At 52.4% G+C, this 25,535-nt stretch overlaps 1 protein-coding gene across 1 annotated transcript in view; it reads left to right on the top strand.

Annotated features, from left to right (window-relative positions):
• The window catches only part of PREX1 (phosphatidylinositol-3,4,5-trisphosphate dependent Rac exchange factor 1), a 174,944-nt gene that overhangs the window by 107,114 nt on the left and 42,295 nt on the right, over positions 1 to 25,535 (top strand). Inside the window, exons 6-13 of the mRNA XM_061127442.1 lie at positions 992 to 1,153; positions 9,426 to 9,559; positions 15,406 to 15,524; positions 16,131 to 16,280; positions 16,655 to 16,802; positions 22,848 to 22,948; positions 23,358 to 23,461; positions 23,608 to 23,657. Coding sequence (XP_060983425.1) covers positions 992 to 1,153; positions 9,426 to 9,559; positions 15,406 to 15,524; positions 16,131 to 16,280; positions 16,655 to 16,802; positions 22,848 to 22,948; positions 23,358 to 23,461; positions 23,608 to 23,657 — 968 coding nt within the window. The remainder of the gene's footprint in view (positions 1 to 991; positions 1,154 to 9,425; positions 9,560 to 15,405; positions 15,525 to 16,130; positions 16,281 to 16,654; positions 16,803 to 22,847; positions 22,949 to 23,357; positions 23,462 to 23,607; positions 23,658 to 25,535) is intronic.

The raw sequence follows: 25,535 nt of genomic DNA, 5'->3' as shown, positions 1-25,535 counted from the left end.
GATTGAACCTGTACCCTCTGCCCTGGAGGGCTCAACTGCTCTACCGCCAGGGAAGTCCCCAAGGTGTTCTTTATACCCATTTTACAGATGAGAAAGCTGGGGGCCGGGGAGGGGCAGTGTCTGTGACTGCCTCTGTGATCTACCAGACTCTGCCTCTGACTCGCCGTCTTTCTCGTCTCTCTCTCGTTTTCTCTCCTCCAGCCACACTGCCTCCGGGATGTTTCCCTTTCGCTCCCCACGCGCTCCCACTCTGCCCCTTTGCATTTGCTGTCCCTGCTGCCAGCCATGCTCTTCCCCCAGATTTTTGCAGGAGTCCCTCCTTGGCTTTTTCTGCACTCTCTGTTCAGATGTCAGCCCCCTCAGAGGGAACCTTCCCTGCCCTCCTTTTTTGAAAGACCACCACCTTGCCCAAGACCTTGTAGCCCCTTGTTCTGATGTGTCTTCATAATATTTGTCTAATCTTAAGTTATATACTTGATTTTTTTTAAGCCCATCTTCTTTATTAGAATGTAATATCCACCAGGGGCTTCCCAGGTGACTCAGTGGGTAAAGACTCCTCCTGCAGTGCAGGGGATGTAGGAGACAGGGGTTTGAGCCCTGGGTCAGGAAGATCCCCAGAGGAGGGCTTGGCAACCCACTCTGGTATTCTTGTCTGGAGAATCCCGTGGGCAGAGGAGCCTGGTGGGCTGCAGTCCACAGGGTCGCAGAGTCTGACACGACTGAGCGACTGAGTATGCACGCATGCAATATCCACCAGGTGAAGAATTTTTCTAGTTTATTAACAAATGTATCCCCCAGAACGCTGTCTGTTTTGGAGGAGCTGCTGAGGGGACGTTTACTGAATGTGTGAATGAATGAATGAGGTTCCCCAGCTCCAGGTCCCAGTTTGTTCAGAGCAGAGTTGGGACTTGGCTCAGACCTGGGTGACCTGGAGGCTGTTTGGTGCCCTCTGGGTTGAGGTCGCTCACCCCTGCCCTCTCCTCTAACCTAGGAACTGGCCAAGAGGACCCCTGGCAAGCACCCCGACCACCCCGCGGTCCAGAGTGCCCTGCAGGCCATGAAGACCGTCTGCTCCAACATCAATGAGACCAAGCGGCAGATGGAGAAGCTGGAGGCCCTGGAGCAGCTGCAGTCGCACATCGAAGGCTGGGAGGTGTGTCTGGGGCAGGAGCAACCTTCTGGGCTGGAGACAGACCCGGGCTGGGGGAGTGTGCAGCTGTGGGTTCACACTGCTGTCTGGGCACCAGCTTTGGCCTGCAGCATATTTTGTTTGGCCTACATGTTGCTTGCAAAAAAAAAGTTTAATTATTTTTCAGTGAGGTCCACATAAAAGTATAGATTTCAAGTTTCTCTTAAGAAATTGGTAACCCTGGGGCCGCATTTTGCACGGCATCAGCCTTTGGAGCCTTTAGTTTTTCTCCCTACCCCACCCCCAATCACTCTCCTTCACTCTCCTTTCCTGACCCACCTGGTGTCCTTTGAATGCCAAGGTCAAGGGTAGTGTGTGAGGGTTCACTCCAGGACAGAATTCTGGCTTTAGCACTCTTTTACGGTGGCTTTAGGCAAATGTCTTAACTTCTCTGAACCCTGCTTTCGTTATCTATGCCTGTACATAGTAGGTACTTAATGAATGGGAGGTATGGCTGTTACTGGGCTTCCTTGGTGGCTCAGTGGGGAAGAATCTGCCTGCAATGCAAAAGATGCAGGCGACACGGGTTCGATCTCTGGGTGGGGACGATGCCCTGGAGGAGGGCACGGCAACCCATTCCAGTATTCTTGCCTAGAGAGTCCTGTGGGCAGAGGAGCCCTGTGGGCTGTGGTCCAGGGGCTTACCGAGAGTCAGACACAACGGAAAGCGACTTAGTACAAGCACATGGATGTTACTGTGGCCATGATTATCAGGGGATGGGATTCTTGATCTCCTCTGTTTGTGGCTTCCTTAAATTATTAGAGCTTTCCTGAAAATCTGTAAAAGGAAATGGGAAAATCTGAATAAATAAAAACGTTAATGTCTGAGTAAGTACAGCTGGAATGGGAGAGTGAGACTAAAGGGGAAAGACTCGTGGACATAGATTTTTCTCTGAGTCGTCTGCCTTAGACCGTTTGGACTTTCTGGCACTTGCTTCATTTGGGATTTCCACTTCATCTCCCCGTGTTGTGTCTGTGTGTGTTCTGTCGCTCAGTCGGATCCGACTCTTCGTGACCCCATGGTCTGCGGACTGCCAGGTTCCTCTGTTCATGGAATTTTTCAGTCAAGGATACTGGAGTGGGTTGCCCTTGCCTCCTCCAGGGAACCTTCCCAACCCAGGGACTGAACCCACCCCCCTTGTGGTTCCTGCATTAGCAGGCAGAGTCTTTACCACTTGGGCCTCCTGGAACACTGTCCCTGTGCTGGGGAGTCCTAAATGAGACGGTATCGCTGGGAGGTCGAGGGTGTGACTGCAGAGGGGAGAGGCCTGTGTTCAGGAAGGAGGTGGGTGGTTGTGCATTAGTGTTTATCTTGTGCCCACTCTCCTTCCTGCCCAGCTGAGGCTGGAGAACAAATAACTGCATTTCTCAGACTCCCTGAGATGGGATGGGATCAGGCAAGATCAGGTCCAGCTGCGTGAGATTTGGAAGGCGGGGTTGGGACAGAACTCACCCTTCTGCTCTTGCAGCAAAGCACAGTCGTGGTTGTGTTGGCTCTCTGTGATCGCATTTGCAGAGGGCCCAGGTTCCAGCTGCTGGGTGTCAAGGGGAAGGGCTCTGTTGCGCTGTCGGTGGTGTGTGTCTGGCAGGACAGGGCAGCTTTGTAGCTGATAGTTAAGGCTGCATCACCTGAAGCCTGGCAGCAGCAGCTTGGGCAGCATTTCCTGAGAGTACCAGCTTGGGCCGGCTTTCCCATTGGCTCGACAGTAAAGAACCCACCTGCAATGTAGGAGATGTGGGCTCAATCCCTGGGTTGGGACGATCCCCTGGAGGAGGACATGGTAACCCACTCCAGTGTTCTTAACTGGAGACTCCCAGGGACGGAGAAGCCTGGGGGCTGTACAGTCTGTGGGGTTGTGAAGAGTCAGACACGACTGAAGTGACTGAGCATGCATACACAGCTTGCGCAGGTGGGGGTCTGGTTGTTCCTTTCCCCAGTTAGGGCGGGGGCACCGGCTCCCCTGGAGGGCTAGCTCTGCAGTGTTCTTGGCTTTCTGGCAGCTGTGATTCTAGGCTGCTCTAGCCCCTCCAAGAATTGAGTAAGGCCCTCATTTTTTTCTGCTTAAAATGCTTAGCTTGGTTTCTGTTCCTGCAACTGAAAATTGTGTCAGTTAGGGTGTTTCCTCTAAGGAATCTCATTTCACCTTCATGATGCCAGAGCTCTGATTTGGTTTCTTGTGACCCTCCGTGGTTCCATGATGGCTCAGCTCCAGGTATCATCTGACACAAATCAGGAGAAGATGGGACCCAGTTCTCCTCCCTTGTGGAGGAAAACATTTCCCAGAAGCCCCGGAGGGACTTCCTTTTCCATCTCACTGGCCAGAAATCGGTCACTTGGCTCCTTTCACCAGATATGCTAACCTGAAGTGTTTATACAGTGGACATGTTTAAGCATCTGTCTGTTCAGGCTTTGAGCTTCCTGGCAGCCAAGGTAAAAAGAGCAAGACACATAAGTTACTTACCATTCATTTGTCAAAAAAGGAAGAAGCTGGGCAATTCTTCTGGGAGACAGAGTTCTTGACATCCAGCTAGAAAGAAAATTTCTCATGTGGGCCCCTGTGAGGAGAGCATTAAGCAAGCAGTTTGGCAGCCAGACCAGAAGTGATTTCTAGATGCCTTCTGGTAAATGCCTAGGGAAATAGGAACTAAGGGTCTTTGAGGCTCTTTTGACCCTGAAAAATCTGTAATTTGAGAATGGCCCTTATTTTGATCAGTGTTGCTGGGTGCAATAGGAAATAAAGTGACCCAGAGTAAGAGTTACTGGCAATTATTGAGCACGTGTTACACATTATTCCAACACTGGAAGAGAGGGCTGTTGCTATCCCCATTTTACAGAGTAGAAGACTGAGGTGCAGGCTCTTGACCTTGGGTCCAGCCTTATAACTTGTAGATGATCCTGCCTTAAGCAAGCCTGTCTTATTCTCCTGGCCTCATTTCCCCCTACTTGTCTAATTTCGGGCTTCCCTTGTGGTTCAGTCGGTAAAGAGCCTGCCCACAATGAAGGAGACCCAGGTTCGATCCCTGGGTCGGGAAGATTCCTTGGAGAAGGAAATGGGAATCCACTCCAGTATTCTTGCCTAGAGCATTCCATGGACAGAGGAGCCTGGTGGACTGTAGTCCATGGGGTCTCAAAGAGTCAGACACGACTGAGTGACTACACTTTCACTTTCACTTGTCTAATTTCAGAAATAGTATCTCTAAAGTAGTCTTCTGTGTCACTTTGTCAATAAAGTGAAGCATAGAACACTGATGATTTTAGGATATTGTGACATAGTTTTCTCTATAGTAGAAAGGTTTTCAAGTTTGATCCTCACAGTGGACTTGGGAAAATGATATGTTCCAGCTAGAACAAATAATGTTTAACTGTGAAGCTGCTTGCAATAACTGCCTGCCATCAGCAGTTAGCACCTTAGGACAGGATGACTTAGGGCGGCGTTCACAGGGAACAAAGGTGGTTGCAGGTCCTGATTTCTGATTCTCTTCTCGATACTTTCTAGTCTGTTTGACCTCTTGCCAAGCTGATTAGATAGCTGTCTTCTCTCTCGGATATGGCTGGCAAGGGACTTGTTTCCGGAGGAGGTTGATCCTGTCTTGGACACTCTCTTGCTGTGTGCTCAGGCTTGCATCATTAGTTTGATCTCTGATCTGTGGTTTTTTTTTAGCCTGATCCTCTATAAGCCAATTGTCCTTTTTAGTTGCGGGACTGGTTTAGTTAGAACCAGATAAGGTAATCCATAAATCCATTTTATTGAGCAGCAGGAAATGGGAGTATGTCACAAGAGTGTGGGAGTAAGTGTCTGGGCCCACCCCCTCTGCTTGGAGAGTACCTTTGCCTCAGTTTCCTTATCTGATAAGTTTGGATAGTGGCAGGCCGCCACACGGGTCACTTGAGGATTCGGGGACTAGATGAATGCAAAGCGCTCAGAACAGTGTTTTTTTTTTTTTTTTTTTTTTTTTATTGGTTCGGAGTAAATACTCCATAAAGGTCAGGAAGAGCCGTGGCTGCAAAGCAGGATTTCTTGTTTGATTTTTTTAGATGAGAAAGCATCATGCAACTTTGGCGGGGCTCGTACCAGTGTGGGCTGACCCTCCTGCAAAGGGATGCTCCACAGACTTCCGTGAAAAGCTCACGGTCGTAAAAAGACATGCATGGTCTTAGTAAGAAAAAGAGAGAACACACCACTCTTGCTGGCTCTGGAAGCCCTGGTTTAAGAGACTGTCCACTGCTCACTCCCCAAAAGAGGGACAGCGGGAAAGAAGCATGAGGAAAACATAAAGTCATTAAAAGGAGGGACCATAAGTAGAAGTTCTTGTATGTTCTTCCCACCCTCTCTGGGATGCCTTGTGCTCTTGCCCTCCTGAAGACCCCTGCTCCAGGCCGACAAATGCATCAAAAACGCTTTGGGTCCCCGTCCAGGAGGGGCACAGGTGGCAGAGGTGAGTGGGTAGGGCGTTAGGGCCGCCTGTCTGGGCTCAGGTCGCAGCTCACCCACTGACTAGCTGTGTCGTTGTTGTGAAAGTCGCTCAGTCGTGTCCGACTCTTTGCGACCCCAGGGACTATGCAGTCTATGGAATTCTCCAGGCCAGAATACTGGAGTGGGTAGCCTTTCCCTTCTCCAGGGAATCTTCCTGATCCAGGGATCGAACCCAGGTCTCCCACAACGCAGGTGGATTCTTTCCCAGCTCATTCTTTCCCTGAGTCACCAGGGAAGCCCAAGAATACTGGAGTGGGTAGCCTATCCCTTCTCCAGGGGATCTTCCTGACCCAGGAATCGAACCGGGGTCTCTTGCATTGCAGGCGGATTTTTTTTTTACCAACTAAGCTATCAGGGAAGCCCGGACTAGCTGCATGACCTTGAACAAGTCACTTCGCTTTCCTGTGCCTTTGTTTCCTAAAGTGAACCTCCGTTTCTGTAAAATGAGAGCTATAAGGATGAATGGAGTTCTGTGAGATACTTAGAACCAGAGCTGGCGGGTGGTAAGCCCTGCGCCTGCGTTAGCTTTCGCCCTCTCTCTGCACGTCACTTCTCTTCTGCTCTGTCTGAAGGAGGCCTGCAGCCCCGACCGGCGGACACCGCGGTGTTCAGCCTCTTCCTGTGTATCTGGTCCTTAGCACCACCCCTGATCTGAGTTCGAGGATTCTGGGGAGCCTGTCGGCTGGGCTTCTCAGCAGGGCTGGGGCGGGAGTGTCTTCCTCTGTAGCATCCTGGGCACTTCAGATGCAGTTTTCTGCGTGGCCCTTGGCCGAGGCCAGGGAAGCAACTTGCCAGGCTGGGTGTGCTGCTTCTCTGTGGCCCCCTGGCCTTGGTCTGGGGCTCTTTACAGCCGGGCCCGGCGGTAGGTTCCTGCCCCAGCAGCCTTCCACCCTGAAGGGCAGCGGGCAGGACAGCACTGGTTCCCTTCATTTTGGCGTCAGCTGGTGCCCTGTATCTTACAAATCTGGGTGTCCCCTTTACTCTGAGGATAGTTATTCTAAAATACTATACATTGGAATGCTTCCCTGGCGGCTCAGACGGGTAAGAATCCTCCTGCAATGTGGGAGACCTGGGTTCAGTTCCCGCGTCGGGAAGATCCCCTGGAGAAGGGCATGGCCACCCACTCCAGGATTCTTGCCTGGAAAATCCCATGGACAGAGGAGTTTGGCGAGCTACGGTCCATGGGGGTTGCAAAGAGTCGGACACGACCGAGCGGCTAAGCACAGCACATGCAAGCAGCCCAAATCCCCTTTGGATCCTGGAAGGATGGGTGGGCGGGCACGAGTGAGGTGGGCGGACGAGACAGAAGCACGGGCCCTCGCAGGAACTGTGGCGTGGCCGTCTGCTCTGAGCTGCCCTGTGGGCCGCGGATGGCCTCTCATCACCGGGGAGTCGCACTCTCCCTGTGTGCACGGCTGCTGAGGCTCCAAGGGCCGCTTTTGCCCCCATGCCCTCGGAGCAGCAGGCACACTGCCTTGCTGGGTTGCTGTGCTGTGGGCGTCACATGTCTGCTGGTGGCACACAGGTGTCCAGGCGGTGATTTCTGTGCCCGGGTATGTGCTTGTGTCCTGGGCTGCACAGCCCTTGACTGCAAAGAAGCTGGTTTCCCAAGACCCCGAGGGGGCTGTCTGGCACCACTGGGTGAAGGTATTTGTTGCTTCCAGCTGGCGCATGTGCACCAGGCAAACCAACTGTGATGGCAGTGGAGGGAATTGCAGTGGGCAGTTAGCAGACAGTCTCATTTCTGAGTTGCCAAAACCAGTTACCCGTGCTGGGTCTCAGAAATAATTGAGATGGCAGGCCTCTCTGGGGTATGAACACCTTGTCGCTCCTGGGTGCTGAGTGTCTGGGGAAGGAGATTCTGCGAAGAATCCCCGCTCTTTCCTCCCTCAGTTTATTTCCAGGCAGGGACAGCATCTTGTCTCTTGGTTTCTTGCTACTCTGTGATCTGCAGGTTCATAATGAAGTTCCCCTAAAATAAACACTTACAGTGTCATATCCCCTGGGCCTCAGTGTCAGAGGCCCCACCTGTGGATGGGGCCTCCATCCTTATTTTGATGTATTTAAAGTACATCAAGCACTTGAAGTTGGAGGCTCTACGCAAGAGAGACTATAATGGTTTAAGTGAGATATAAGTTTAAGTGAGATAAAAATCTTGGGATTTCCCTGGCAGTCCAGTGGTTCGGGCTCTGCACGTCCACTGCAGGGGGCACAGGTTTGACCCCTGGTCAGGGAACTGAAATCTGGCATGCTGTGCAATGCAGCCAAAACAAAAACAGCAATAAAAGCAAACAACCCAGTGGTTTATTTCTCAGTAGTGATGCAGGCTGGGCATGGGGCAGCTCTGCTCCTTTTTGACCCTGGTCCCTTCCAATGCCGTCCTCTGCTGTCTGTGTCCACCTTCCAGCCTAGGCAAGGGGAGATAAGGGAGAAACGGGAGGCAGTTTTCTCTCAAGAAAAGGATGTTGGAGTGGGGCACGCTGGCCAGAATATCGTCACAGGACCACGCCTGGCGCGAGGGATGCTGAGAGATGGAGTCTGTGGTTGGGCAGCCACGTGCCAGCTGAAACTGCCTTTCTAGGATGGAAGAGGAGCATGGGTCTGCGACCCCTCCTCCCCAGGGGCTCATGCTCTCCAAGGTCTCTTTCCCGCTTCCTCTCTCTTATCACTGTAAGATCTCTCTGCCCCGGCCCTGGTCCCCTCAGAGCTCCAGATGGACCTGTGTGGTCCTTGGGTCCGAGGACTCCCTCCAGCAGGGACTTTGCCCCATCCGTATCCTCAGCCTCTTTATCTTCGCCGTCCTCCCACGCCTCCCCAGTGCCTTTCCTGACCACACTGCTTGAGCCCCACGAAGGTTCAGTGCACCCCACACACATCCAGCGTCTTGGTTATTTAGCACAGATGACCAGGCAGAATTCAGGAACCGTTCCCATCTCTTCTCACGTCCCCAGCTAGAGGGGGTGCTCTCGGAATCCTACCGTGGTGTTCCCTTGGGGCTGGTCACTCGTTCTGCAGGCCTCTGTTGATCTCCTCCTGGGTGCCACAGTGTGTGGGAGGTGCTAGAAGTACCATGGCAAAGGCTTGATAGATGCTTGATAATGCTTCCTGTCTTTATGAAAGTGGCATTCTTTGTATGTATGTAATGAATTCTGCCAATATTTAAAAAATAGTTATGTGTTTATTTGGCTGTTCTCAGTCTTAGTTGCAGCACTCAGGAGCTTTAGGTGTGGTATGCGAACTCTTAGTTGCGGCATGTGGAATCTAGTTCCCCTGCCAGGGCTCGAACCTGGACCCCCCGCCTGGGGAGCTTGGTGTCTTAGCTGCTGGACCACCAGAGAAGTCCCAGAGGTGGCAGTCTTGTGGAGGAGATAAAGTAACAAGTCAAGACACAAATAAATAAGCGGGGAGGGGATTGGCAAAAAAACCAACCAAACAAAACACAACAAAACCTATAACGAAGCACAGCCTGGGCTGTGTGGGCTGAGTGCATCCTTCCACCTTGCGGAGTCCTAGGCCCCTTCTCTGAGCGGTGGTCGTCTCTGTCTGCTTCTACCAGCATTATTCTGGCGCACGCACCAGAGGGCAGCCATCGATTGGGTGGTACTGGGTTTCTGCCTGTTCACCTCCAGTGGTGCATTGAGATTTTGGGGTTGTGAGGGAGTCAGGGACAGGTCTGTCTCTGGGAACCAAGAGGGGTATTCCCAAGAGCTCCCCTGGATTCACCAGCTCATACACTCCACCCCTGCCCTGTTGCTCTCCTAGGGCTCCAACCTCACGGACATCTGCACCCAGCTCCTCCTGCAAGGGACTTTGTTAAAAATTTCTGCAGGCAACATCCAGGAGAGAGCTTTCTTCCTCTTCGACAACCTGCTTGTCTATTGCAAGCGGAAATCCAGGTGAGTGGCTGGAGGCCGGGCCAGGGCTGCCAGGGTGGGTCAGGAGGCTGAGATCGGGTTGCACTCTTGACAGTTTCTCCTGGGGCTGACACCGGCTTGTCATTTCCCTCTCCGGGCCTCCCTTTTCTCTTCTGAGTTGCGGGATTTGTTCTTGATCAGCACTCTCAGGAATATAGGATACTTAAAATTTTCTAGTAGTCGCATTTAGAAAAGCAAAAAGAGGTAGGTGGAATGAATTTAAATAATATATTTTATTTACCCCAGTATATCCCCAAATATTATTATTCTACCTAATCAGTTTAAAAAATTGATTGAGTAGGTATTTTGCATTCTTTTAACGAATGTACACTAAAGCTTCAAAATCTAGTGTGTCTCTTATGCTTACAGCAGGTCTCAATTTGTGCTAGGCATCCTTTAAGCTCAGTAGTCACATGTGGCTTGTGGCCGCCGTGGTGGACAGTGTAGATTGAGATGATCATGGCAGTTTGGAGATTTTTTTTGTGGCACTCACATCCTGTGATTCTAAGATCCAAAGATAGATGGTTTGAGGGGAGGGGATCCTTCTCCTGTTACATTTTTTTGAGGGAAAGATAGTGTCTTTCTCATTTTTGCATCTTTCATTGGAGCTTCTTAAACTTTGTAGAGTGAGTGGACGGGTGGATGAATGGTAGACTGACCGATGGGGATGGATGTTTGGGAGGATGTGTGGGCAAATGGGAGGAGGGATAGATGCACAGTTGGAAGTTTGGGAGATTAATGGACGTAGGTGAAGGGAGACTGGGGGGCAGTGCTTGTGGATGCGTGTATGAATTGACTGGTGGATGGATGAGTGAGTAGATGAATGAGTGAGTGGTTGGAATTTAGGAGCTGGCTGGATGGAGGGATAGATAGTCGGTTGGGAGAATCTATGTTTGGGTCATTGGAGAATGGATATGAAGACATGATGGACTGGCAGAGGTGTGTTTAGATAAAAGGTGAGTTGGGGCCTTTATAAGTAAATGGGTAGATGGATGGCTGGCTGGATGGTCATAAAATTGGGAAGCTGAGTGGATGGTGGAGGTTTAGAGATTAGTGGATAGATGGTCTGTTGGATGGGTGTGTTGAAGAATGATTGGTTGGTAGTTGCCAGAGTGGCTAGTCCCTGGTGTGGGAGGTTGGGTGATTGGATGGTTGAGTTGATGGAGCGATGAATGAATGAGTGGAGAGAGGGAAAGTTAGGAGATGGAGGGGAGGGGGCATGAGTGGATGGTTAGATGGATGAGTGGGTGGGTAGGTTGGTGGGCCAAGAGAATTCTTGCCTTTCAGTTTTCTTGCCAAGGAGGTAGAGGACAGTCGCAGCTGATCAGTGCAGCCCTTTTTGATTGAAACTTTTTCCTGCTACGTTGTTTCAGGGATGAAATAGTGACTTGCCAGAGTCTTCTTTCTTCTTTTATCTAGCAAAAGCTAGGGCTGAGGGGAGGTCCAGATCTGGGCCTTACTCTCAGCATCACCTCCGCCTTCCTTCGTGGTCCTGGGCTTGTCACTTACTGTCTCCCTGAGCCTCGTGTTCCTGGTCTGATTCCGCTGGCCTCCTAAGGTTGTGGTGAGGAACTCTTCCACGGGATGAGTGAGGGGTGTTCATTGTGGGCGTGGGGACACGTGTCACTGTCCTCCTTCAGCAGTCTGACCTCTCTGAGCCTCGGGTTTCTCTTCTGTAAAATGGGGTTCATAAAACCCCTTCTTTACAATAGTGTTTGGTTAAGAGCCGAGTTCTTTATTGTTTCTCTAGCTCCGCGACTTTGCCTCTCTGCTTCAATTTCCTCGTCTGTGGAATAGGTTGAATTATCGTGTACCCTATAGAGCCATTTTGAAGGACAGACCTGTTAAGTTTGCTTGGCGCGTAGTAAGTGCCCGGAACGAGTAGCTGCTGTTACTGTTAACCTCCGCAGGCGACGAGTTCCTACTCGGTGTGATTAGCACACAGTAGGCGCTTCAGCCACAGGCCCCTCCCTCTGCCCGCTCCCCTCCTTGTTCTGGGACTTGCTCCTTCTGCTCAGAGGCCTCCGTGTCCGTCCTCGCCGTCTCTGCGTGGCTGGGTCAGTGTCTCTTCCTCACGTGACGTTTTCTTCCCGCTCACTCCCTTAGTCTGTCTGCAGCTCTCTCGTGTCCTCCTGTCCCTCCACCAACGCTGCCTTCTCCCCCCGCCTTGCGTCCTGCCTGTCCTCACTGGGGCCAGCCCGAGAGTCCTCCTTCGGCGATGCCAAGGCCACGGCCGGCATCCACCGGTAGCCCCGCCCGCACCACCTCCCCGGGCCGTCTGAAGCAGGCCGTTTTCCCAGAACACGGGGGTTTAGAAAACAGCACGTCCCTTCGGGCCCCCGTGGGCCCCCAGCCCGGGCCGGGTTTGCTCAGGCTTCAGCCACCCCGCGCAGGCCTTCCTCCGCTGGAGCTGGAGCGATAGCAGCTGATACTGGCGCTGCTGGACCCCGGGGGCCTCCTGGGGCCGGCCCTGTGGCCGCACGAGCCCTTGTAACGCCGTTTCCGGCCTCAGGCTTGCGAGTGAGCGGTGCCGGCTGGAGGCCGAGGGCATGTGTCACCCGGGGGAAGCTGGCAGGCCGCCACCTTTCCTGTACCGGGTCAGGAGCCCGAGGGCTGGGCTCTGAGAGGTCTCGGAGGGGTGGGGCCGTCAGTGGTGGATGGAGCTCCCGGCCTGACTCTGATGTGGTCCCAGGAAATGCCCGATGCTGGTAGGTGTCTGCTTCCCGTTATGTCTTCGCCAGGCACCACCAATCCGGGTCATGGGTCAGGAGAGGTCTCTGACTCAAGAGTGCTTCTGGTCTGATTCAAAACTGGAGGCTCTTCAGGACTCCCCTGGTGGTCCAGTGCTTAAGAGTCCCCCTTTCAATGCAGGGAATGCAGGTTCCATCCCTGGTTGGGGAACTAAGATCCCCCATGCAGAGGGGCAGCTAACCTCCTGTGCCTCAGCTACTGAGTCTGCAAGCTGCAATGAAAGATTCCCCAAGATACAGCAAAGATCCTGCCTGCTGCCACTAGGACCCGGGTGGCCAAAGAAATACGCATTAAAAAAAAATAAAAATAGAGGCTTCTCGGGTGTCAGAAGTGGAAGGGAGAGTTTTAAAAGCCCACCTCCCCATTCTTCAGAAGAGAAAACTGGGCACAGAAGAGCTAAGTCTCATGTGTCTCAGCTGCTTGTTTCAGATCATGGAGGCGTCAGCAATGTGTAGTGGTTAATACAGAGACGCTGCCGCCTGCTAGCTGTGTCAACTCTTAAGCCTCTGTCTTTCTGTCTGTTTAGTGGGGGTGAAAACACTCTCCATCTCATGAGGTTGTTTTTACAGGTTAAGATAAAACATGTAAGGTGGTTAGAATGATGCCTGGTACACGGTGTGTAAAGTAGGAGAAATCTAAAACTGTGTCTCCCCTTGGTTTTGTAACACGCAGCTCACACTTCACTTGGGTCTAAAACAAGATTCTTCATTTTATTTAGGCCGTACCATGCGGCATGTGGGATCTTAGTTCCCCAACCAGGGATCAAACCTGTGCCCTCTGCGTTGGGAGTGTGGAATCTAAACCACTGGACTGCCAGGGAAGTTCCAAGACTCTTGCTTTGCATTGCAGCATCTGCTCCAGACCTTTTTCTCCTTGAGTCTTTTTCATTCCTAATAAAGGGCGCCACCATTTACTCAGGCTCTGAGGCCAGAGTCTTAGCTGTCCTTCATTCTGACCTGCCTCACCTCCACATCACCATCAAGTGCTTTGCATTCTCTTATCAGACGTTGGCTAGAACCTCAATGGGATTCCGATAAAGATTGCAGGAGGGAGGTTGTGTGTCTATGTACGTAAGTGATTTTTAAAGTTTACATGGAAACACAAACAGACAAAGACAGCTAAGACAGTTTTGAAGGAGGACAAAGATGGAGGACTTTGATTACTGACACCAAGTCTTGCTGTGAAGCTGCTGTAATTAAGACAGTGTAGTTTTGGTGTAAAATCAGACAGATTAATGGAGTGCAGTAGTGAGTCCAGAAATAGACCTACGTGAAAGCAGTCATTTAAATTTCAACACAAGTACCAGTGCGATTCAGTATATGGTGCTGGATCAGTTTGATATCCAGAGGGAAAAAGATGAGTCTTGATCCTTCATACGATATACAAAAGTCAACTTCAGGTGGATCATTGATTTAAATATGAACAATAAAACAATAAAGCTTCTAGAAGAAGGCATAGGAATCTGTCTTCATGATCTGGGGGTTAAGCAAAGATTTTTTTAAATTGTACAGAAAGTATAAAGGAAAAATATATTTATCAGACTACATTAAAATTAAGAACTTTTGTTCCTTGAAAGACAACAAGAAGAGAATAAAAAGCCAGGCCTCAGAGGAGGAGAAGATCTTTGCTATCACTTTGCAATCCTATCCATAATATATAGGCCAACTTTGGCCTTCTGCCTATTTTTATAAATAAAGTTTTATTGGCAGATAGCCATGCCCATTCATTTTTGTGTTGTCTGTGGACACACTCATGCCTCAAGGGCTGAGTTCAGTAGTTGTAACAGAGACCATATGGCCCACCCAGTTGAAAATATTTACACGCTGGTTCCTTTTCAGAAGAAAATCTGCTGAGCCCTGTTATAAATCATTGAGAAAAAGACAGCCCAACAGAAAAATGGTCACGGGACAATCATTTCACAAATGGAAGACACCAGATGGCCAGTAAACATGAAAAAGTGCTTAGCCTCATTATTCACCAGGGAAATACAGATGAAGTCTTTATTAGAGACACTCCTCTCTGCCACCAGAGTGGCCAGAATGAGAAATTCAATACCAGTTATGGAGATGGTGGAGCAACTGGAATGTCTGTACGCCGCTGGGGGTGGGATAATCGTTATGGCTTGGCAGCATCTACCAAAGCCAGTTGTGGGCATTCTTATAACTGAGAAATTCAACTCCTAGGTAGATAACCCAAAGAAACGCACACGTATGTTCTTCATAAGACACATGCCCAGAACATAAGGCACAGCAGCAAACTGAAGCCGACCCAAACGTCCATCACCATTACCCTGTGTGATCCCGTGAATGTGAAGTTCCAAAACAGCAAAGTGAATCCATGAGGTTCGCCATCAGGATAGTGGTTAATCTTGCAGGGGGTAGGAGCCGGAAGGGGGAATGATGGAGAGCTTTGGGGGTGCCTCCTGCCCTCCCATATTGGAAGATGTAGTCTCAGAGACTACGTTTTGTTCCCTGCTGCAGACCCAGCACCTAGAATAGTGCCTGGTAGGTATTCTCTTGATCACCTGTTGAATGCATGGGTGAGTGACTGCCCTGATCCCACCTTGGTAGGCTTCCTAGAGGAAGTGCTGGTCAGATGGTTTGTCAAGTGACGAAGTAGGTGTGTGAGAATTCACCTGAGCGAGTGAATCAGTGGTAGGTAGGTAGGTGCAGATTTCTTCATGTAGAAATGGAGTTCCTTTCCATTCTGGTTTTATTTCAGGAAGTTCCTGTTTGTTAGACACCCTGAGAGCCTCTACCCATTTTCTAGCCTTAGACGAGTGAGGTTTCTATTGCTTCTTATTAGTTTCACATCCATATCTCCTGTTGGCTCAAAAGTAGCTCTGGGAGGTCAGCAAGGTTATTAGCCCATTTTCCAGATGAGGACGCTGTGGCTGAGAGTGGAAGAGTGACTTGCTTAAGTCACCCCAGCACCAGCCAAAATGCCACGCTTCGGAGCCAGTTTCTGCTCTGCTGCTGTCCCCGGGTGTCCTTCTGTGTGACTGTCCTGCTCCCGTTCACCCTGTTGAAGACGACTGAGGCCCGGGGAGGGGACGCTGACTTCCCGCTGTCTTTCAGGGTCACGGGGGGCAAGAAATCCACCAAGAGGACCAAATCCATCAACGGCTCCTTGTACATCTTCCGGGGTCGGATCAACACTGAGGTCATGGAGGTGGAGAACGTGGAGGACGGGACAGGTAGGCGCCCCCGTGCAGTGTGGGCTTCTCACTGTGGTGGCTCCGCTTCTTGCGGAGCCCGGGCTTCAGGAGTTGCAGCTGATGGGCTCAGTAGTTGTGGCTCCAGGGCTCTGGAGCACAGGATCAGTAGTTACGGCACACACCAGCTTAGGTGCCCCATGGCATGTGAAATCTTCCCGGGCCAGGGATCCAAACCAGGTCCCCTACATTGACAGCCAGGTTCTTAACCCCTGGACCATCAGGGAAGCCCCTGCACTAGGGTTTTAAGCAACCTAAAGTGCACGAAGGAGACGGGCAAGCAGGCAGGGAAGCACCAGGTGTCTCTCATGGAGTCGTTCCTGCGTGAAGCCCCTATAATTGAGAGCTTGGGGAGACTTCTTTACGGGCAGGTCTTCCTTGCCCACCAGGGAAGAGATAGGAGAGGGAGCATTTGAAGGGTGGTAAGTTCAACCCCCAAACCCGGTCCCATTGGTGTGCCCACCGCCCTGTCTCTCTGGAGCAGGCAGGGCTGGTCCCATGACCTCACTCATAGCACATAATGATGAATGTTGAGTTGTATGGCTGAGTCCTTGCTGACCTCCTCTCTTTGCTTCCTGCCTCTGCTAGCGGATTATCACAGCAATGGCTACACCGTCACCAACGGCTGGAAGATCCACAACACGGCCAAGAACAAGTGGTTTGTCTGCATGGCCAAGACGGCGGAGGAGAAGCAAAAGTGGTTGGACGCCATCATCCGCGAGCGGGAGCAGCGCGAGAGTGCGTGGCCGGGGGCTTTCCCAGATCCGGGAGTGTATATGGCTTCCCCCAGTCTGATCCCTCCTGTCGAGTGACAGCTGTGTCTCTCCTTTCCAGAGAGACTGGGGCCGCCTACCAAAAAGCAGGTCTTTGAAGGGGTAGGAGCTCTGCGACTGTGATAACCTGGTGGGAGCTCAGCTTATCTGGCTTAGCCCACTAGACAGATGGGAAGACTGAGGGCTAATGGAGGAGACTTGCCCAAGGTCATGCCAGTATGGTTGCTCGTCCTGGGATTCTTGGTGGCAGTGGGGGGTCAGCTGGAGACAGGCTTTCGGGATCCGCAGGCCTGTCCCCGCTGCTCTCAGTGTCTGGTGCTGACCCCGTCTCCTCCGTAGGCCTGAAGCTGGGCATGGAGCGCGACGCCTACGTCATGATCGCGGAGAAGGGGGAGAAGCTGTACCACATGATGATGAACAAGAAGGTGAACCTCATCAAGGACCGTCGGAGAAAACTGAGCACCGTCCCCAAGTGCTTCCTCGGCAAGTGAGTGCCTCCACCCTGCCCTCCCCTGGGTCCTGGGCCTCGGCTGGAGGTGGGCAGACCATCTACACTCACCTGGCTTTTCCCAGCTCTGCCCCTTCCCTCAGGAGCCCCCCTGGGTAGAGCCACTAAAGCACCCTAAATGCTTATGGAACAGCCCTTGAAGGTCAGGCACAGTGAGGTCCCCATATCAGGTCTTTCAAATGTTTTTGACCACGGCTCAGTGCAAAATGTAATGCTGATATTGTGACCGGGTACACACATACAACCCATTAATTGTATGATTGAAGCCAAAGTTTCACATTTACTGTACTTGATACACCCTGCAAGTTATTTGTGTCTATTCTGTTCTACTCATATCTTCATTTCAAAAATACTGCTGAGTGAGACTTCCACAGACTCCGAGAGGGTTGCCCACCATGGGTTGAAAAATGCTGCTCTAGCATTTAAGCAAAGAGAAGCCCCTGTAGCTATGTTAAGCAAAGAGGTATTTAATGCAGAGAGTTGATTTCAAAGGTTTTGGAAGGGCCGGAAGAGCAAATGTAGACCTTTGAATTAGTCTGTTCAGATGCCCTAACAAAGTCCCAGAGTCTGGGCAGCTGAAACAACAGAGATGTATTTTCTCACGGTTTTAGAGGCGGGAAGTCTGAGATCGAGGTGTTGGCTGGGTGGGTGTCTGGTAAGACCTCCCTTCCGGAGATACATAAGGGGAGGCAGTTCTCCTATGGCTTTCAGTAGTTGGGGCCTCCAATTTCCCTGTTTGGGAACTACATTATTTCCTAATAATAAAATGTTATTGCCCCTGCCGCTATTTTATAACCGAGGATCAAAGAGCCAGAATGCAGGTGAGTCGGGGTTGGATCCTAAACCCAGGTTTAAATCTCATTCACCTGGGGGAGCAGGCTGGGGATTGGGAGAAGCGGAAGAAGAATTGCAGTCCCTGTAAAACCATCCAGTTGTTCCCAGGCCCTGCTGTGTGTTAGACCTAGTGGTCATGCTCTGGAGAGGGTAGGAGAATGCCTGGGGCCCCAGAAAGCTTGTGGGGAGAGAAGCTTGCCTGTGAAGCTGGGGTTCTGTTTAGAATTCATTAACTTACACCCCACTTGCATCCCCAAAGCTTTTGGGGAGGCCTGGGATAAAAGCCCCTGGAATTATTCTCTTATCATAGACCAGGGGAGAGGTGACTGGGTCTAGGGTGGTCACCGTGGAAATGGGGGCAAGTGTCACATTCTGGGTCATCTTGAAGGTGATGGCATTTGCTGATGGGGCGAGGGAGGAAGGGAATTAAGGATTGTGAGTACTTGGAAGGGCGGATGGCTGCTTGCTGAGAAATTGTGGGGGAGACGCAGGGAGGTTTCAGGGGGTGGGGTACAGCCCAGGGGATGTTTGGATGCTCATGTATAGACCGGGCCCCAGATGGAGATGTCGACTTGCTAGGGGGATATGAAATCTTTACTCAGGGAGAAGAGTCTGAGTTAGAGATCTAAGTGCAGGGCATGTAGGCGTTTAGATGGTTTCCAAAGTCATGAAACTGAATGAAATCTGCAAGGGGATGAGTAGAAAGAGGGCCGGAAAGAAATGAGATAGGGACGGACTGGGCCCTGGGGGTGAGGAGCAACTATCAAAGGAGACAGAGGAAGCTGGCAGAGAGGCGGGAGGCACGTGGGTGAGCGCGGTGACCTGGAAGCCAGGTGGGGAAAGGGGCGGAGACTTGGAGACTTGGAACCCCGGTTTGGACATGTTAATAAGGTTGAGACACCCCGTAGACATTTGCATGTTGAAAGATATTGAAAGGTTGTTGGATGGGCAGTTGGAGACAGAGTGTGAAGCTGGGGAAGGGGGTGGGGTAGGGGTGTTGGCCTGGCAGCAGCCAGGGGGCCTTAAGGGTCGTCGAGACCCTGAGGGGTGGCAGCAATGCCTTTGAGTTGGGATCTGTTCTCAGGTCAGTGACCTGGCTCCACGTTCCCTGGGAGGCTCTGTGGAGGGGCGAGTGTGGGCCCCAGACCTGCGGGAAGCCGGGAAGGGGCAGCCTGGTTGGTCTCCATCAGCTAATCTCCTAATCCCTGGGCAAGAAAGGAGGTTTTTCTCTTAGGAGAGGTGTGCTTCCGGCCCCCCAGGGTCAGAGGCCCTCCCTGCCCCTTGACAAACCCTTCGGAGAGCTTAGTCCAGCCGGACGGGATAACTGGTCTGTGATTAGAGCTTCAGCAGTGTTCTGTCTCCTCAGGAAGGATTAGGGAGATTTCTTTCATTGCCCATTTGAAACAGGGCCAGGACTAAAGCTTGTTTATCATTGTGCTAATGGAACTCACCTCCCTGCAGGCTTTGCTCTGCCCCCAGTCCGGGGCTGCGGTCCTCTTTCTTCTCGGCTGGGACCCAGGTCCTCTCAGGTGGAAGGAACCAGCGGCCCTAGGGACATGGTCAGGCAGCCCCTCTCTGCTCCGGGTGTGGCCACGCGGCCATGCCTTTTCATCTTCACGTGACACTGTGAGGCAGTTGACTGCCATTATCAGTGCACGATTGTTGTTAGTTGCTAAGGCATGTCCAGCTCTTTTACGATCTCATGCACTGTAGCCCGCCAGGCTTCTCTGTCCATGGGATTTCCCAGGTAGGAATACTGGAGTGGGTTGCCATTTCCTTCTCCAGGGGATTTTCTCAGCCCAGGGATCAAGATACCTGCGTCTCCTATGTTGGCAGGCGAAGTTTTTACCCCTGAGCCACCAGGGAAGCCCCGTCAATACGTAGTAGGTGATAAATAATGATTTGCCAGGCATTGCTTCAGACAGCCCCCGGAAGCATTTCAGACCATGGAGTCACAGGGGTGAACATGACCCACCCCCAAACACCAGTTCCTGCCCTCATGGAGCTCAAGGCCATGGAGGAGATGAGCAAGAGAAATGGGATTCTCGTACTGAGAGTGAGTGGACACTGGCCCTCACTCAGGGACCTTCCCGGGAAGATTGCCAAGCGTGCCTGTGTGTCCCCCATGCCCAGCCTTGGACTTGACAGACAGTAGGTGAAACCCATGTTTACTGGGTGCATGATATAGTGGGGCAGGAGGGAAGAGCGATGAAGGCTGACGCATGCTGACTCTCAGCCAGGCCCCCGTTCCGTGACTCTCTGGCTCCTGCCCACGTAGGCCGATCTGCTCCCTGCGTCCCCAGCGCCCCCCACCCTGCACCCAGTTACGTCTTTCTGGAAGACTGGATCTCGCTGCTCCTCATGCCCTGGCCCCCACCAACTGGCGGCCGGCTGGCTTCCGCACCTTTCTTCTCACTCAGAGGCTGATCCTCCTGCCTGCACTCCTCCCCGCGCCCCCGTGGAGGCAGACGATGTCCCGCTGACCCAGTGCGGTTTGCAGACGCGTTTTCCATAAAACGTGGTATTCAATATCCACATTTAACATTTGGGAGATTTCACAGGAAACGCTGGATTTCTGGCTTCTCTTGAAAAGTCATAAGATGCTTTAGTCTTCCCATGTGGCCACGGTTGGCCGCCCTGAGTGGCTGTGTCTTCAGAAGTGCTGGCTGGCTCAGCAGAGTTTCCACCTGGCCCTTTTTACTCATTTACGAGAGGTCAGGGTCCCTGCATTAGAGGTGAATGGTGTCTGGTTTTGAACGCTGGACCCCAGCTCAAGATTCAGTGTGATTTGAAAATTACTGACAAAATCCAGAGGGTCCCTGAATGGATCACTTGCCAGATGGACCCTTTGGAGGCCCAGAGAGGGACAGCGATTTGCCCAAATCTGCCCAGCAAATTGGTCCTCAAAAAAGCTCGAGACTTAACTGGGGGCAGAAAGCTGGGTCTCGGCTCCTCTGTCTTCTGGGCTGCCTTTTTCTGTGCTAGCAGCTGCTGCAGGGGGCTTCCTGTCTCTCCCGCACCCTGGCCACAGGGCCGCCGGTCCAGGCAGAGGTGGCCCCTGAGGGGACAGCTGGTGGGCAACTGGCAGCCGAGTCTCAGCTTCCAAGAGTGGGCATTCCACATCTGTTTGCCTCCCCCAGCTGCCGGCAGCTTTCTTTCTGCCACTGATTTTGGGGACTTGGGGAATAGGGCTGGGGGCGGACAGGACCCAGAACCATCTCTTACCCACTCGGGGCTCCCGCTCTGCAGAATAGATCTGTTTCGTCTACGCCCGCCTTGGCCTGCGCTGGGGCTCCCTGAGTGCCTCGGCACACCCCACTACCTACACATAAGGCAGGTCTTTGCTCCGCCAAACGCTGGAAAGCTAAAAATAGCCCTGCTCCCTGCTGGCCCTGTAATTGGAGGCGGAACAGCTGGTTTCGATAAGCTCCATGCTCTGGCCAACTGCCACCCACTTTCATTGAGTACAGATTGCCTTGCGTCCCCAGCTCTCCCCTTTCCTGCTGACTTCCACTGGGCTGAGCTCTGCGTGGAGCCCCGAACACTCCCACGAGAGCTGGGACCTGGGGTCTGGGCTGAGCCCCTGCCCCGCTGGGTAGTCACGTTGGATTTGCCTCATTTCCTCTGGGCCTGTGAGCACATCTTTCTTGCTGAGGCCTTCCTGCTTCCCCCAGAATGTCCCTTCTTGTTGAATGGCTCATTCCTTCAGTTGTTCACGAGGTTACTCTGCCCTGCTGTGCTTGGGCCCCTCTTCCAGGTGCTGGGGGCGTAGAGCTGTGACTTAGACAACAGGTCTCCATCTGCATGGAGACGACATTCTGGTTCTGGGAGACGGCTGATAAACGCATCCACAAATCTGTAAAGGGTATGACTCTAGCGATGAGTGATAAAAAGGAAGTATAATGAAAGATGGGATGGTTTGTGTGGGGGTCGGGTGTTTTGATGAGGTGGTTGGGGAAGACTTCTTCAAGGAGGTGATGTTTGAGCTGAGACCTAAAGATGAAAGAGAAGGGCTATGTGAAGAGCTGGGAAAGGGTGTGTCTTGGCAGCGGGAACAGCAAGTGCAAAGGCCCTAAGGCAAGCAGGAGTTTGGCATGCTTTGTAAGCGTGGAAGACGGTGGGTGTGGTAAAGCAGAATAAGTGAAAAGAACAGAGATGAGGGGACAGTTCACGCAGGGCCTTGTCATCATGTGGGCAGAATTTGCATGTTTTTTTGAGAGTAACTAGGCAGCTCATTGGAGGGTTTTCAGTGGGAGAATGACATGATTTGGTCATCATTATCTCTCCTGACTCTCTACAATCATCTTTCTGGGTCCTTATTTCTTCCCGCTTATTGGTTTCTTCATTCCTTCTGTCTGTTCACCCATCCAGCCATCATCCATCTCCCACCTGCCCGCCCCGCCACCATCTACCGTAGTTTTTCCACTTACTCATCCATCCATTCATGCTCCCCTCCACCCACCTACCCACTAAGCTCCCCAGCCACTTAGTCATTTATCTGTTGAATCATCTAGTTATCTACTCACTTTTCATTCATTTATCCACTCATGTGTCCATCCTTTCATTCCTCCACCCATCCACCCATCCTTCCTCCCATCCTTCATCCAACCATCCATCCATCTATCCATCCTTCCATCCATCCATCCATCTTCTCTTGCATCCATCCATCCTTCCATCCATCCATCCATCCATCCATCCATCCATCCATCCTCCCTTGCATCCATCCATCCTTCCATCCATCCATCCAGTTAGCCTGAGGCAGGGCCTGGGGTCTGCTCGCACCCACCTCTCTGCCATTGGTCTTGAGGGAAAACATCCGTCCTCAGCAGGAACCTCTGCTTTCTTGTGGCTCAGCTGGTAAACAATCTGCCTACAATGTGGGAGACCTGGGTTCGATCCCTGGGTTGGGAAGATCCCCTGGAGAAGGGAAAGGCTCCCCACACCAGTATTCCAGCCTGGAGAATTCCACGGACTGTATAGTCCCTGGGGTCGCCAAGAGTCAGACATGATGGAGCGACTTCCACGTTAACTTTCACTTTTCAGCAGGAACCCTGAGCCTGAGCTCTGCTTCCCCATAGGCAGTTCTGGCTGTCATTCCTGAGAGTGGGTGGGATCAGGCCAGTTCAGTGCTGGCAGCTATGGTCCCAGGATGGGGGTGGTCCTCTCAACTGCATCTTATGTTTCTGGCAGTGAGTTTGTTGCCTGGCTCCTAGAAATTGGTGAAATCAGCAAGACGGAAGAAGGAGTGAACCTGGGCCAAGCCTTGTTGGAGAATGGTATTATCCACCATGGTGAGTGGGTCCTGGGTCTGGGTGGCTGAGGGGTAGGCAGGTCAGACCTCAGCAGCCGTGTGCAGAACTAACCTAGGGTCCATTTCTACTCTGCTGTGCAGAGTGGGCCCGGGGACGTGGCCGCCCTTATAAAACTGCTCACAGGGCTGGAAGATCCAGCACTCACTCGGGGCACCCACAAAGCAAGGTGGCCTCGTAAAGTTACGGGCAGGGAGGAGAATTTTCTCTCTGTCCCTGCAAAAAATAGCAAGAACCATTGAAGTTTTAGTTTCCAGTTGGAGCGTGGGCAGGGGGTTTGGTGAAATTGCACTTGGCATGGAGCCTGGCTGGGTGGAGGGTGAGGATGGGGGTGTGGGTTGGGAGGGGCCGGGGGGCTGCACTCGGCCTCACCAGCCCTGGGTCCTTCCAGTCTCTGACAAGCACCAGTTTAAGAACGAGCAGGTGATGTACCGCTTCCGCTATGATGACGGCACCTACAAGGCCCGGAGCGAGCTGGAAGACATCATGTCCAAGGTGCGGACCCTCCGCCCTGACCCATAGTCTGGACCCCACTGCCCCTGCTGGCCCCCCTCTGCTCTCCACACCCTCCTATCGGCTGGGATTTGCAGGACCCCCAGAGAATGTGGCCTGATCCCAGACTCCCCCTTTTTCTCTTTCAGGGTGTGAGGCTTTACTGCCGTCTCCACAGCCTTTACACCCCTGTGATCAAGTAAGTTACTCTCGCCAAGCTTCACCTCTGCCCCTTCTCAGCTGTATGGCCTTGGGCCAGTAACTTAACCTCTCTGGGCCTCGGTCTCCTTCTCCATCCAATGGGACTCATAACTGCACCTACCCTGTAGGTTTGTCATGAGGGTCAAGTGAGTTAATCTGTTGGGAGACACTGCAATGTGGTGGTGAAGGGTGTTAGTTCTGGGGTCAGACAGGCTGAGTTTGGATCTCAGCCTGCGACCTGGTTAGCAGCTGTTTCCCTCTGTGGAATGGGGATAATAATAGGATCCATCCCAGGGCGTTTGCACTTGCTGTCCTCTTTGCCTAGGATATTCTTTCCCTACCTATCTGCTCCCTTCCTTCCTTCAAATGTCCCCAAGTCAGAGGGGCCTTCCTGACCACCTTTCTAAAATATCACATCTGGAACATACCACCCTCCTTCCTTCATTTTGGTGTTCTTCTTGAAGCTTGTCAGTGGCTGACATACTCTATATTATTTCTTGGTCTGTATACTGTCTTGTCTTCCCCCACTGAATTCTACACTCACCAAAGGCAGGGAATTTGCTCACCACTGTGTCCCCAAACCCTCAGCAGCACCCAAAGAGGCGCTGGCCAGTAGAACTTCCCGCACTGGTAGAAGCACTCTGTACCTGTGCTGCCCAAGACAGTGGCCACTAGTCACACGTACGTTCACACTCTTGAGACTGAAGGGTGTAATCTGAACTCTGATGTAACACTGATTGATTGGAAAACAGCCGCATACTGGAGAGTGCTGGTCCAGGGCCAAGGAGCCCTCAGGAAATGTTTGTTGAATGGTGGCTGAAAGGTAACTAGCTTCTTTTGCCTCTGTGCCTCTGTGGAATGGGCATAAGCGTAGCTCACACCCCTGGAGTGTGACTCTGAGTGACGAGGCGTGAATCTGAGTGTGGCCCGGTACGTGGTGAGGGCTGCGCAGTGCCCGTGATTTGTGGTTGTCTACTGTGAAGCTTGTGGCTGTGGATGCAGGGCCGGGGAGGGTGACGTGATCCTTACCAGCTGTAGAGGCCTCTGCCCCATGTCCTGACAGCACTTACCACTTCTCAGGAGCGGAGAGGAAGGGTCTTCTCCCCTTGGAGGTGAGGCCCAGGGAGCCCCTTTGCGCAGGCCCAGAAGCCAGGTGGGCCGGCCCGGTCCAGCTCAGAACTCACAGGAGGGGCCCCTCCGTCCGCCCCCGGAGGAGGAAGTGGCCGGGCCGGCAGCAGGTCCCAGGTACCGCACACGTGCCCTGCCGGGCTCCCCAGCTCCCGAGAAGAGCTCCCCAAACCGGCCTTTCTCAGCCCCAACAGGGCTGGCCACAGAAACCCGTTTGCGTCGGCTTCAGAAGCTGAGCAGTTGTTGTGGTTTGGCTGCAAGATCCGCACAACCTTTCCTACCACAGCTTGGCAGGAATTAGATGCTACGACAGGCCAGAGTCAAGACCCAGGACCGTCACAGACCCCTGCCCCCTGCTTGGTCCTGACTGCCCACTCCAGCCCCTGGAGAGATGCTTCCACGTCAACATAGTTTTGTTACCTTTAGACGCAAGGATGTCAGCGACGAAACGAAAGAAAAAAGGGAAGAACTGAAAGTTTCTCTTGCTACTCAAGAGTAAATCAGGTCTCCGCAGGCTCAGCATTTTTGGCGTCTTGGGCGGGGATCATTCCTTGTTTGGGAGCTGTTCGGGGCAGTTTTGAGTGCTTGGCAGCATCTGGTCTCTACCTGCTACATGCAGATGGTACCTCCAGTCCTCCCCCGACCCTGGTCAGATCATGACAGCCAAAAATGTCACCAGACACAGCCAAGCATTCCTTGTGGGGTGGGGGGCATAGTCATCCCTGCTGGGGAACCCCAGGCTGGGGAG

Source organism: Dama dama, chromosome 23 (genome assembly GCF_033118175.1).
Source record: "Dama dama isolate Ldn47 chromosome 23, ASM3311817v1, whole genome shotgun sequence".
In the NCBI taxonomy this organism is placed as follows: Eukaryota; Metazoa; Chordata; class Mammalia; order Artiodactyla; family Cervidae; genus Dama; species Dama dama.
This window is presented reverse-complemented; position numbering and strand designations above follow the sequence as displayed.